Here is a 13,496-nt window from a genome sequence, read left to right on the forward strand (position 1 = left end):
CATGTTTGGATACCCCTTTTACAGCTGGATTTTCAAATCTGGTATTAAAGTTCATTTAACTTGCCTTCCAGAAAGTAAATATGTCAGTAAGTTTTGGTTTGTTTTACATACTCATTCTTCAGGTAGTTTAACTTAGTACAAATCTATACTGCATTCAAACTTTATTCAGAGTTGGTCAAGACGAGTTTCATTTCAGATTATAGAGTGATTCAGGAACACCTGGAGCCAAGATTTATGTCTTTACCTAAATTTTGAAAGTACTGTGTTTTTATAGCTCTTTAGAGGAAAGGCAGGAACTGCATTAACACTTGTTAGAGCAACAGTTAATGCAATGCTGACTAGAACTTAACCTCCTCAAACGTTAATGTTAAAATGTCAAAAAAAAAAAAAAAAGGAGGGGGAATAAATTTAAATACTTGTTCTTGGGAAATTACTTATTCTCCTTTAGTTAAAAAGTAGTCAAGTTTTAAAGCATTTGAGAGACATTATGGTAATGTGAAACAGGCTTGCTTCTTTATTTCCTGCTGATCTGGTATCAAAAGTAAAGACCTCAAGTCCTCATAGAAGCTATTTCATTGGAATAAGTATATGAAGATTTTAAAGCCTGACAGGTTATGTGCACCAGTCACAGACTTTGAAACTGATGTATTTCTCAACTGAAATGTTTCATTGAAAATTATCCTTTGCTTAGTTTTTTCTTGTGCCAGAGAGATTCAAACACAGTATGTTGAAAATCTAGGTTTCAAGTTGCAAGGATTTGAAAACATCTAGCTTTGAGTGCTTCTGTATAGTAATGCTATATCATTTAGAAAAATTGTATCTGCTTAAAGTTGTACTCATGTTTAAATCCTTCCTCAGAGATGATGAAAATTACAGTGTGTAGCCTCAGGTCCCATAATCCATACAGTGTAATTCCCTTGCTTAAAGTACGTAGTAGAAGGCCATGAGTTATAGAAATTCTGGCAGGTTTCAGCACTCTAGCCTGCTTTCCCAAATTCTTAAATAGTGAAATGATGCCATCTTTTGCTTTCTTTAGAAAATATCAATCAGCTGGAATTGTTGTTCATCACTGACAGCATCCATTCAGTATCATTTCACTTGAGTCAGGGTGATAAATCATACTCTGCAATTTCTCTGAAGAATATGAAACCATTCCAACACTACATCTGTTAAGAATATAATGCTAGTCTTTCCATGTGGCAGAATGTAGATTTTATCACAACAGCACCATTTAGAGGCATGCATTCCCGTATTTGAACATTTTGACTAAGCAAGATGCGTTACTTTCTGAATAAGAAACAAATATGTCTTGGGATAATCTCTTCTATTCAGTCTCTTCTATCTTTTCTCTATGAAAAGAGATTTTGAGATATACTTGTTTAAAATACCTTCAGGAACTTGAAAGCAACAAGTGTTTCCAGTGTTTCTGCAGCTGTGTGAAATGTTTTGCACGTCAAAATGAAGGTGATGAATTACGGTTACACAAAAGGGGCAAGCAAATTCTATTAAGACAGCCAGCAAAAGTTGGTTTTGTAAATTTCTTGAAAGTGATAAAACTTTTCCTGTTAAAAATCACCACAAAAGAAATGAAAATTATGTATCTGAATATTCATTTATTTTTATGACAGCACTGGGATGCATTATTTTTGGCTGCCTCAATAAGTATGTTCTGGAGAAAACCAAATTTTTTCAAGTATTAGAGCGACCTGACAAAAGTTGACAAATCTTATCTAAACAGACTATACACCCTTCTTTTCTTGCCTAAATCCCCATGACTCATGTATACATTATCTTGTCTCCTCAACCTGTATCCTTTCTTCCCCTATCCTAGTTTGTGCTATGGACGGGTTTTACTCCTCTGTAGCCATTGTGACCCTATGGTAGTCTGCATGCTCTGGTTTGGGTTACACCCAGTCTGTCCAAATAGACTGAATACCTGTCAGTAGTTTGAATGTTTTAGCTCCCCCACATCCAGCAGCTGGCAAACTGTTGTTTTTGTTAAATCTGACCAATTTAACGTTTCAGAAGTAGCTGTTAATTTGCCAAATGAGTGACAAAAAATTAAAACAAATCTAGTTCTGCTTGTGAGGTTAGCATGCAGTTAGTGAGAAATTAATTTGATAGGATGCGTTATAATGTTATCATGTTATCATAGTTTGTACTTTTAATTTTACACTGTGGCTGTAGTTTGAACAAAATTATGATCAACGTAACTAAGGATGCCTAAGCACAAAGCTTTTTCTCAAGAGCTGACGTTATGACTAGGGCATGGACTCAGACCAGCAGGGAATCTGAGACGTTTATTCAAAGAAACGAGCTGGTTTTATATACTGCTTCAAGACCCAAGATTTCCTTAAATGGTATTTTTCACTAAGCAACCTATCACACATTGCTATGTCAGTAACACACTTTCTTAATGTCCTTATTATGGAGGTGATCACGCGCTGTCTGCTCATCGGGCAGCTTCCGGCTGGCTCCTCTCCACAGGGCTCTTTGCCCTGTAGCATCTCCTTCCCTCAAGGTCAGGTGGAGACAAGCTTCTCTGTGCTGCCATGGCATTCTGCAGGCACATCCCACAGCCCACAGTTCAATTCCATCCTATCTCTTCCCACAAAGAGCCACCAGAATTAAAAAGAAATACTAAAACAAAAATTCACGTAGTCTAGAGCTCCACAAACTTAAACATCTCTTTTTGTCCAGTTCTAACCAGTACCGAGAAGCTTTTCACCCGGTCAGTATTCAAAACCAACCAGCTCATTTACACATAATTCCTTGGGGATTGGTCTGATAGATGTCCTTGGAGCCCACTTACTGCACTGATCTGCTTGCAAGACTGGTGGCAGCACTGGATGAAGGAAAGGCTGTGTATGTTGTCCACCTGGACTTCAGCAAAGCCTTTGATACTGTCTGCCACAGCATTCTCCTGGGAAAAGCTGGCATCCCACAGATTGGACAGATGCACAGTTCACTGGGTTAAAAACTGTCTGGATGGTCATGAGCAGAGAGTGATGGTGCATGGTGTTACATCCAGTTTTCAGCCAGTGACTAGTGAGGCCCCCCCGAGGCCTGTCCTGTTTAGTATCTATTGATGAGGGGAGTGGTTGTACATTCAGTACTTCGCAGGTGACACTGATTTGTGTGGGAATGTTGATCTGCGGGGGGGCAGGCAGGCTATACAGAAGGATCTGAACAAACTGGATTATGGGCTGAGGCCAGTTGTCTGAGGTTCAACACGGCCAAACACCAGCTTATGCCCTTGGGTCACAACAACCCCATGCCACACTACAGGCTGGGGCAGAGTGGCTGGCAAGTTGCCCAGAGGAAAAGAACTTGGGGGTGCTGGTTGGCAGCATCTGAGCATGAGCCAGCTGTGCCCAGGTGGCCAAGAAGGCCGATGGCATCCTGGCCTGTACCAGCAATAGTGTGGCCAGCAGGACCAGGGCAGGGATTGTCCCCCTGTACTCAGCGCTGGTGAGGCCACACCTTGAGTGCTGTGCCCAGTTCTGGGCCCCTCACAACATGAAGGACATCGAGGGTCTGGAGCGTGTGTAGAGACGGGCAACAGAGCTGATGAAAGGTCTGGAGCACAAGTTTTGTAAGGAGTGGCTGAGGGAGTTGGGGTGGTTTAGCCTGGAGAAAAGGAGGCTTAGGGGAGACTTTGCCTGAAGGGAGGGTGTAGCCAGGTGGGGTTGGCCTCTTCTCCCAAGCAATAAGCAACAGGACAAGAGGAAATGACCTCAAGCTGCGTAAGCGGAGGTTAAGGTTGGGCATCAGAAGGAATTTCTTCATGGAAAAGGTTGTTAACCTCGAATAGGCTGCCCAGGGAGGTGGTGAGTGCTCAAGAAACAGCTGGATGTGGCATTTAGTGCTCTGGTCTAGTTGGCAAGGTGGTGATTGGTCAAAGGTTAAATTTAATGATCCTGGAGGTCATTTGCAATTTAAATGGTTCTGATTCTGTGACTTGCCTTTTGTGTTATGGCTTAGAACATGTAGTAGTTTTCTCAGTGGTAGGAATGCAAATATCTGTCTCTATTTTCAGGAAGTGTCTTAACCACTGATCCGTAGAATAGTTCATATAAGAAGTGTGGTTTGGTGTTTTTTCCTGCTTCACAAAACTTTTCACTTGTTATTGCATTATATGTACAGCTACAAGGTAAGCAGTCTTGGGAAAAGCAAATGGAATGTAAACTGTCTCTCCATGAGCTTCCTGATGACTAGACCAGAATTTCATGGATTTTTTTGTCGTTATGTCCCTGACAATTTCCTCTGGATTACTTTATAGATGTCATCACCATGTGTGTTTTAAGAGAAAAATATCTTCCTTCCAATAATAAGTAGGTACTTGTAACTTAGAGAGTGTTTTAATCTGTGATCACAAATAGAGAGAGGCATTTAACTGTAGGTAAAAAACCTAAGCATGAAAGACTTTTTAACTTTTTTTTTGGCAAGAGTTTTCTATAATTGGCTTATTTCAGGGAGCAGCTTAAAGGAAGCAAGGAATGGCTGGGGTCAGGGAGGAAATGCATGGGAACATCTTAAACTGGCTTTACTGTCTGAAGACAAGACAATGAATCATGGAACTACACTTTAATACAGATGTTTGTATTCCTTTGAGAGAGGAGCTGGTCAAGTGCTTAAGTGGTTCTGCAGCACCTCTAAACTTTTTAGATGTGAAATTACAATTTATTGGATTGTGGAGTGCTTCACAGTCCCTATCAGAATGATGTACTCTCAGCAGTACAGAAAAATTAATTATTGTTATTTAATACGTTTGCATATAGTCCCAAACGTAAAACTGCATAACCAGCAATTAAGGTGTTAAAATATAGGTAATATAGGTAAAAATACCCCAAACAAACAAACAAACAAACAATCACTAAAAAACCCCATTTACATATAACCCAAGAGATAAGAAGTACTTTGGATACAAGTCTGTGGGTTACTTTTTTTCTTTTTTTCCCTTTTCCCTCCAAGAACTGTTTAAAAAAAAAAAAAGCATAAATTCATCACCCTGACCAAAAATTTCATATTCAGGAAAGAGATTTTGTGGGGAATTAACTCTTCTCCCTGCCACTATGTGCTTGGATCTCGTATGCATTGTTCACTTGGGACCTCTGTCAACACAGGAAAACAGGCAAGATTATCAAGTGAATTGTAAATAGTTGCTTAAAGGAGAAGGATGGGAAGATGGGGAGAATTACTTAAGGAAGATCATTTTATGCTACATACTTGCAGGTGGTAAGTGTGTGTATTCGCTGTTCTTCTTCTTGAGCAGTCCTTGCTGAGAGAGATTATATGCATCATCTTACTTCCCCTGATTTAATTTAAATTTAAACTCTTTTACTCATTTTGTCTCCATTCAAATGGCATAAGCACAATAAAAATGAGGATGCCTTTATTTGCAAAGAGTACATTTTGTTCTGCTTTTCTCTGACTTGTTTCATGTTTTCTTTCTAATGTCTTATTTTTTTTTCAGTTTTCTTTTGAACACATGCTCACCTGCTTCACTGGATCCAAAGCTACTAATAAAAACACCCCATAATATATAACAGATGCAGAAGTGAATATAAGTGGAAACAGTTGAATAAGGGGAGCAGACCTAGAGCTGTCATCGAGCTCTTCACAGTCACTAGATATTTTTTCACCTGCTCATGAAGTGCTTGCTCAAGATGTGTTGGCAGTGACTATATGTTTCATCTCTCACCATTTTTTTCCCCCTCCACCTCAGGCTTTTTCTGAGAGTTTGTGAGTATATTAAATTCATCTTTAAATCCTGCTAAATGTGCTAAACAATATAAAGTGGTTGCCATTAAAAAGACAAATTTATGTGCTGCCAATATTTTAACTAGGACCTCCTTCTAAAATTTGTCCTTGGAGACTTTCTGGAATCCTTCCAGCTTGTGCGAAACTGGTGTGGAAGGGTGTATGTCAGCTTGGTGAGGAGACCACTGGAGGGCTAGGAGATCTTTTGTTTATTTTTCTTTATAAACAAATGGCATTTCCACCTTTCTTCCCAGAATGCATTTACATTTTGGGAAGAAATGTGGAAATGCCATTTGACAAACATTTTATGCAGTACTTTGAGTCTGTGGACTAGTCATGGTAGACATACAAGACCTTTTGAAAATGACTGTGGTTCTGTGTGTAAACTTGTCAGAAGAAGAAATGGTATTTATCTTTCTTCAAAAATGTTTTTGAAAGCAATTGATAATTGCTGTTCTCTATCCACATGCAAAAGCTGTGTTTACAGAATTTTTTCTAGATATGTGAAGGAAGTTTTGGGCAAGATGGCTTTAAACAAGATGCAGAGAAGTTTTGATTTGGTTACAAAATTAAGTACTCCAGAAATCGTAATTTCATATGCATTCCTTTCCTTCCAAGAGTGTTTTCAGATTCCATTAAACAGATGAGGCTTTGTTGCCTTCTTTGTGTATACAAAAAAAAGAAAGTAGAGGCTATTGAAGCAAACTTAGAATCTAACAGCTGATATGTAATAAAGTCAGTTGCATTCTTTATTGTGAACTTTATCTCCATTTGTTGGTTGTAATAAGGTAGGTGGACAGTAAACTTAGGGAAGAAGAACCCTCTTGGTGGCCTACGAACATAATTCTGTTAGGTTAAACCAGAACTCTTAAAAAGGATTTGTCAATTTGGTTTCATTTAAATTCTGCTTACATGTCCTACAGTGCTTGGCAGTACAATGCTGGAGTGTGAAATAAGCTATAGACACATGTATCTTTTTGGAGGGCATGTGATCTGACTGTCTCTGTTGGCAGCGCAGAGAACACATCCCAAATTCCCTACCAGACCGTACAGACAGAAAAATAGTTTTGGTCTCCTTCCCTTTTTTCTCTGTCCTCTTTCTGTTATTCCATGTGAAATGAAATGCAGTGGTCCCAACAAAAAGTTATGGCATTTTTTTTCCAACTAAATTAAACAGTAGTGTGTCTGCAACTGAGTGGTGCATGTTCAAAGGAGTTCTATATTTTGTGGTGTTTATTGATTTGATCTATCTGTGTTCAGTATTACTGTTTGATTTTCTTTCTAGAACTGAGCTACAGGATCTTCTGCTTTCTATTCCACAGACCTCCTGAAACCACACATCTTTCTTTGTTATGCAGTCTAGTGTCACTTGCCTGTTTAGAGGCAGAGCAGGACAGCACTGAAAGTCAGTTTGTCAGTTTGTGTTACACTGTGCACTTCCTTTCTCCCTGCTCAATATATGCTTTTAAATATAAAGTTCAGACTAGTTTTGCTACAGAGAGACCTGTCTCTGTTTGTTCACAGATGCTTTGTATTGGGCATATGGACAAATTATAAGTGGAACTTTATTCTCTTTTGTTTGCAGCCTCTTTGGTTCTATGTGGTTGAGAGTTTTAAGTATGCACAGAAATAACCACACACTAAAACATATGGATCCAAGTGCTGACCTCAGTTACATCACTGTAAATCTGGACAGTAACTGTTATCATTCGGGTTTATGCTGGTGCTATTAAGATAAAGAAAGGGAGTGATTTATTAGTGATGAACGGAGTTTTTATAGCCATGTCAGTCTTGCACAAGTTTATAAGGTTAAGTACCAATACTCACAGGTTTAACTCTTTCTTTTATTATGTGTAAAAAGTCTATGGCAGGTCGTTCCTTGCATAGTAAGTGAATGGTATGTAAGGGTATATTAATTAAAAGTCCCGTTATTTGAGGAAATTACTTGTTGGATTTTTTTTTTCTTTTAAGTCTCAGATCTCTTGTATAATCTTTAATTGAACTAATTTATTATTTTTTATGCAATATTTTTGTCTGATATGTATCACTATTGCATGAGAATATCCTTGGCTCAAAAGAGGACCATTAGCAAGACAGTGAACATATTTGTAATTTCTTTAAGGGATACAGACACGTAAATATGTTGTGACACATTTCCTGGGCATCTCAAGAAATCTTAACCAACACTCAACAAGGGAGGGAGGCACGAGGCAAATATTTTTTAGGGATGTTGATTGCGGTTCAGAATTATCACTGCTGCTTGGTCTCGTCTTTTCATTCATAGCTCTCTATTTTTTCAAGCTGCACTGTAAAGGAAAGAGATAAATAGATAAATAAACTTCCATATGTAGAAAGAATAAAGAATAATATAAGTGAAGAAAAAACACTTGAGTCTAAAAAATTTTGTCTTGGTCAGTTTAAATATTTAATGAGCATAAAATACTGTGATCTTATGTCTTTTGAATGGTGCCTAATAGCTTAACATTGTGGGATACACTTAATTATTTTATTGATGAATGGTTTCAACATTTTAAGCATTTTAATCAAATAATGTGCAAAAATGAAACTTTTGTGAGAAAACTGCCAATAAAATAATTTTAAATAAAAGTCACAGAAAAGGCAGGAGCGACTGCTGTTATAAGGCCTGATACTGCACCACTGAAGTCTGTGCCAATAATGTCTTGTTCACTAATCACTGACTGAATAACCTGTACAATTTCTCTTTAAAAGAGCACCACAGTAATTTCATATTTAAGAGAATTGGAAGGCTCAAGCTATATTTATCAACCTCATCTGAACAAAATCATAACTTTTATGAGGAATGCTTAAAAAATAAATCCTTTAAGGAAGGTTCCTGGTTTCTGCATTCTGAAAAACTGTTTAATGTCCAAGAGTATAGCACTGAAGATATTGAGTGGATAATTTTTCCATTAATATAAGCAATGCATAGAAATTTGGAATTTTCCTGGGATACACATATGAATAAATGCAAAGTCAAGGCTTTAAAGCAGCCCAGAAATGCTTAGCTCTCTTGATGTCCACAGCTTTTCAGGGCCAGCACTACTATTACTTACCTAAAAGTGGTTATTTTCTTGACGTGCATATATAAAACTTTTATGAGCTCCCAAGAATCTGTGAGAAATTATGCAAGTATACTCTGGGGGAAAGGGGCACAAAACCCCCTAAAGGTGGATGTTTAAATAATACAGAGAAATTGTGAACTAACATCAAATCCTTATTGAACAGCGCATGGAGACGTGGTCCTTTCAAACACACTGAGCTGAGAGCTCTAAAATATTAAAGTGATTTCTGATGTCCAGCTTTAAGGCAATAAAAATAGATCTTCATATTTTTATGTATGAATACTTGGCTTATATAGTAATAATGGCCATCAGGAGGATGCTGCACATTTGCAGACCTGCCATTTTCTGTGCTGGTATGCTACACATATGTTTCTTACTTACTCATATAGTGCCAAGTCCTGTATTTGAAGTGGAAATTATTTGATGAAGATTTTTTTATGTACATTATTAAAGCATGTTATACATTGGTCAAGGCAAAGACAGAGATAGCTGACAGTACACAAAGTATATTTGGTCTTAGACCAAATGTACAGATATACATTTATGTGTATACGTTGCCTCAAAAGATTCAGCGTTTCTGTTAAGTGGTTATTTTCATGCTTGTTAACCATTTACTGAAATTTAATAAACACGTGGTTTCAGGATTTCTCCCACTTCTACCTGGATTTATTCTATCTTCACTTGAAACTCTCCCATAATCTAGTTCCACTTCACTTCCCTTTCTTGTGCCAAAAATGCCAGGCTGTTTTGGGTATTGACCTACCTTGGACAACAGTACATTTTCCAAAATGTCTCTGAGAGAATAACTTCAAGGTGTATAATATTCACATATTATTAATTGAATAATATTTATTTAAACAAATCAACCTATTACATAAAACTTTCCTATGATTTTGTTATTGTTTCTCACAACTGGATCTGCAGCTGGGGGGAGTGAGGGTTTCTGACTTGGGCCAGAATATGGTGCTGCAACTGCCCTTGTAGAAGAGCCTGAGGAGAGAGGAGGGAAGAAGACCAGGATGTGTATGGACTAATTCACATCCTTAGATAAGTAACCATTTAGAATTATTTCTTATAAAAAACATTTAAGCAGCTTTACGGTTTTTAAAAGCTTTAGTATAGTACTTGTCTGTGGAATCAGAAGTTTTACCTTTCCACTTGGTTTTAAAGCACATCAAATTCTCCATTTCGACAGACATGCAAATTTAACAGACAGGCCAACTTAATAGGCTATGCAGAAGATGATCTTACTTTTACAGGATAAAACCAGCACATTTTTGATAGAACTGAGTTTGTTGCTAATACAAACTCCAGCTTAGCCCAGCAGCTGTAAGAAATGAATGCATTGAAGTTCCCTATCCAACCAGTGACTTGTGGGTAGAGAACTACTTGGGCATTTTTTGGGTTTTGCTTTTGGATTTAAATGAGTGATTGAAATAAAAAATTGCTGGATTTTTGTGATCAGGAATTGTACTGCTCTCCAGGTATGTAGTCCTCTATGCTGTAAGGATGATTCTAACTTTAGTTTTACATTCAATTCTGCATGTAAAAGCCTTGGCAGCTTTCAGTCAGAAAATTTGTTGTTTGTCTTGTTCTGAAGTCTACCACACTGAGGTGGGAAGAATTTTATTAAGATTTTGAGGTCTCTTTGTCACCGTTCATGTAAAATACTATGTCATAGGAGCTAATTGTTATGCTACATACTTGAACTCTCTGCTTACTGACACAGAAGTTCTCTTTGCTCTTCCATTAGTAAATGTTATTTCTGGTCTGGGTAGGCCTATTAATTGACTCTCTCTTAGTTCATCATAATTAAGGAGAGTCTTATTGGTTGTTGCAATATTCATTCAAGTAAAACATCTTCCATGTCTCCCACCCCATTTTGCACAGTAATCTTCTCTGCCCCATACATGATGGGCAAAGGTTGGCTTGTTTGTGTTTTGGGGGCAAACAGGACCAAAATCGTCTCTTTTGTGGCATTCAGGACCTTAGCATTCAGTAGGCTTCTTGCTGAGGACAATAGAGGAACACTGTCTTAATAAAATGCTGTACAATCTTTATGAGCTCAGGAATGCCCATATATTTTTTATAGCTGTTTGGGAAATATAATGTGCACCACGACATCCTCATATTTGTAGTGGCCTGTGGAAGTGTGAGGAGAGGGATAAGGAAGAATATTTAGGAAGATTAACTTGAATACACAGTAGGTCCAGGTAAAAATGTGGAAGACTGGAATACGTGTTTTTTAAATATATCAAACAGCCCAAAAAAGAGGCATCAAAGCACATTTGCAGAACTTCAGACTTGATCCCAACTGTAGTTTTGCTGCAGTTATTGTTCATGCTGCAGAGTTTTGTACCCCGTGTTATGGTATTTTACTTTTTTAACTTTTACGGGTGGTTCCTCCAAGGTTAAAAATCTCAATATAAAAAATTTCACGAAAATGGAAGATTAAGCAAGTTATTATTCTTTTGCTGAGTCTATCTGTTATAACACCATTTGGAACTGATTAGTATTTATTTAACAGCCCTGAGTGAAAAATTCACACCTTGTGGTTCTTACAGCCTACAGTGGAATTTAAGTGTGATTTAACCTGTAATGGGTGATGAAATGCTTCCTTCATGTTCGCGGTGGAGCTATTCCCACTCTGACCATGAATTCTGCTCAGTGACAGCTCCTCCAAAGGTGAGAAATGTTGTACAGGTGTTACTGGGGCATTATTTGAGATACTGAGTAGGTGCTGTTTACATTATAGGCGAGAGGATGCGTTTGAAACGGGGATTTTACAAATATGGTTCTGGAAAATTGGAACATTCCATTTGGTCACTGAGCTGCATCAGTGTAATATGATTTTCTTCTCTCTGAGTTGCTCGTTTTACCTGAGTTGCACTTCGAAGTACTAATTCGGTGCAGAATCTGTCTCATCATTTTTATGTTCTATACAAAAATGAGTTAAACTGATACTTTCCTATTTAAAAAAAAAAAAAAAGTTTACCTGTCTGATAGGTAAGAGTAGTGTACTAAAAGAAAAGGAAAGGAAATTTCGTTTTGAATGGGTGTTTCATCCAGGAAAGGTAATCAATAGAGAATGGATACTTTCCACAAGATGGCAGTGTAGGTGCATTATTTTAACTTTTCTGAACTAAAATAAATTGTTCTGCAAAATCCAAGAGAGGATTAGTGGTAACTTAGCCATTTATGACTACAAAACAATTACTAAATGTTGTATTAGTGTAGTTATTCAGATCATGGGTGGTACAGAATTTCAGTAACTTCCATTACTGCTGGGTTTTAATATAATTTATTTAAAATACATGTAACTGTTTTCTTGCCCTTTGTTTTCTGGTTGGAAGCCATAATCACTCTCAGCAATAAGCATATTATATTTTGAAAATATCACTATTGGACTGATAAAGTAAAATCTTGCAAACTGGAGAGTTAATGCTACATTTTGTTTGAATTTGAGTCACCAAATGTTTGAAAACAGACTTCTGTGCACGGTTGTGTAGTCAGAATTTCTATGTGAATAGGCCTGTGGGCCTTTTCTTGGATGCCCATTTACCCGTGTGTGAATTCTTAAAGGCCTCATAATGCATTCAGTCCTCAACTTATTAACTGCTGTCTATGTTACAAGTTTAAAAGCAAGAAAGGATTATGCTCTTAAATAATAGAAACTGTGATTTGAAACTATTCCCTGCATGTTGTTTGGTTTTCATTTTTTTTCACTAAATGCGTGGACTTGGTGATATCTTGCTCTACTCAGTATCATAAAAATTTTCCACTTGTAAGTGCTCCAGCTGGCTTTTGCACACAGTGCTTGAGTGCTTTCAGTTAAGGTTAAGTGATCTTACTAGTAAAATGTAAGTTATTTAATTTTCTGGAATTTAACTGAAATAATCTCCCCCCACCTGTGTTTCCAAGTACCTGAAGAGGCAAATGGAAAAGAATAAAGGTCAAACCATGGTAAATGTTCAAATGCCAAATAGGACATTAAGAGCGTATTGAATCTCTACTGTAAAATTTCTGTTGATTTCAGTTTGTAAAATTATCATTGAAGTAGAAGTGATAAAAAGTTTCTTGGGTATTTTTTTGAGGAATGTATGGGTACCAGATGATTGCTACAGAATGCAATCTGACAGTGTAACAAACTCAATTGTATTTTAAATTCCCATTAATTTGCTTGTAAGCTGGATTGCTCCAAGTTGAGTGTAGCAATAATGAAAAGCCAGAATGTGAAGACTTAGGCTTCCTACAATTTGATTTGATTACAGCCATGGGAAAGTGGAAAAACATTGAGGGGAGCTTCAGAAATAAGGAACCATCTTTCATCACCATGTAAAGTTTAATGGTGTATATCTGTGCTGAATAGCTTGCCGTGTTGCAGCTGTGCACAAAATCTATTCTAGAGTCTTGGAGGCCTAACAAGTTTATCTTTGTCCTTTTGACCTATTTCTTATCTGGCTGGCACAGCCAAATATGTATGGGTTTCAGGGAAGTGTTGAGGCTTTTAGTGCTTTACACAGGTGTGTTACTGATTACCAGTACAGCTATTTTGTGTATTATATGTCTCTGCAAGTGTACTGAGGATGGAAAGAACAACTTGATAGTGTATGGAAGATAGAATACATTTGATTAATCCCAACAACCAGT

The 13,496-nt window shown here is 37.4% G+C and overlaps 1 protein-coding gene across 1 annotated transcript in view; it reads right to left on the reverse strand.

Annotated features, from left to right (window-relative positions):
* Positions 1-4,994: 4,994 nt before the first annotated feature.
* Positions 4,995-13,496, reverse strand: part of HPGD (15-hydroxyprostaglandin dehydrogenase) — a 60,012-nt gene continuing 51,510 nt past the window's right edge. Inside the window, exon 5 of the mRNA XM_042014895.1 lies at positions 4,995-8,069. Within this exon, the coding sequence (XP_041870829.1) occupies positions 8,038-8,069 (32 nt within the window). The 3' untranslated portion in view covers positions 4,995-8,037. The remainder of the gene's footprint in view (positions 8,070-13,496) is intronic.

This window comes from Corvus kubaryi, unplaced genomic scaffold (genome assembly GCF_017639235.1).
Source record: "Corvus kubaryi isolate FWS band 111438036 unplaced genomic scaffold, C.kubaryi_AGA036_p1.0 split3-131, whole genome shotgun sequence".
Lineage (NCBI taxonomy): Eukaryota > Metazoa > Chordata > Aves > Passeriformes > Corvidae > Corvus > Corvus kubaryi.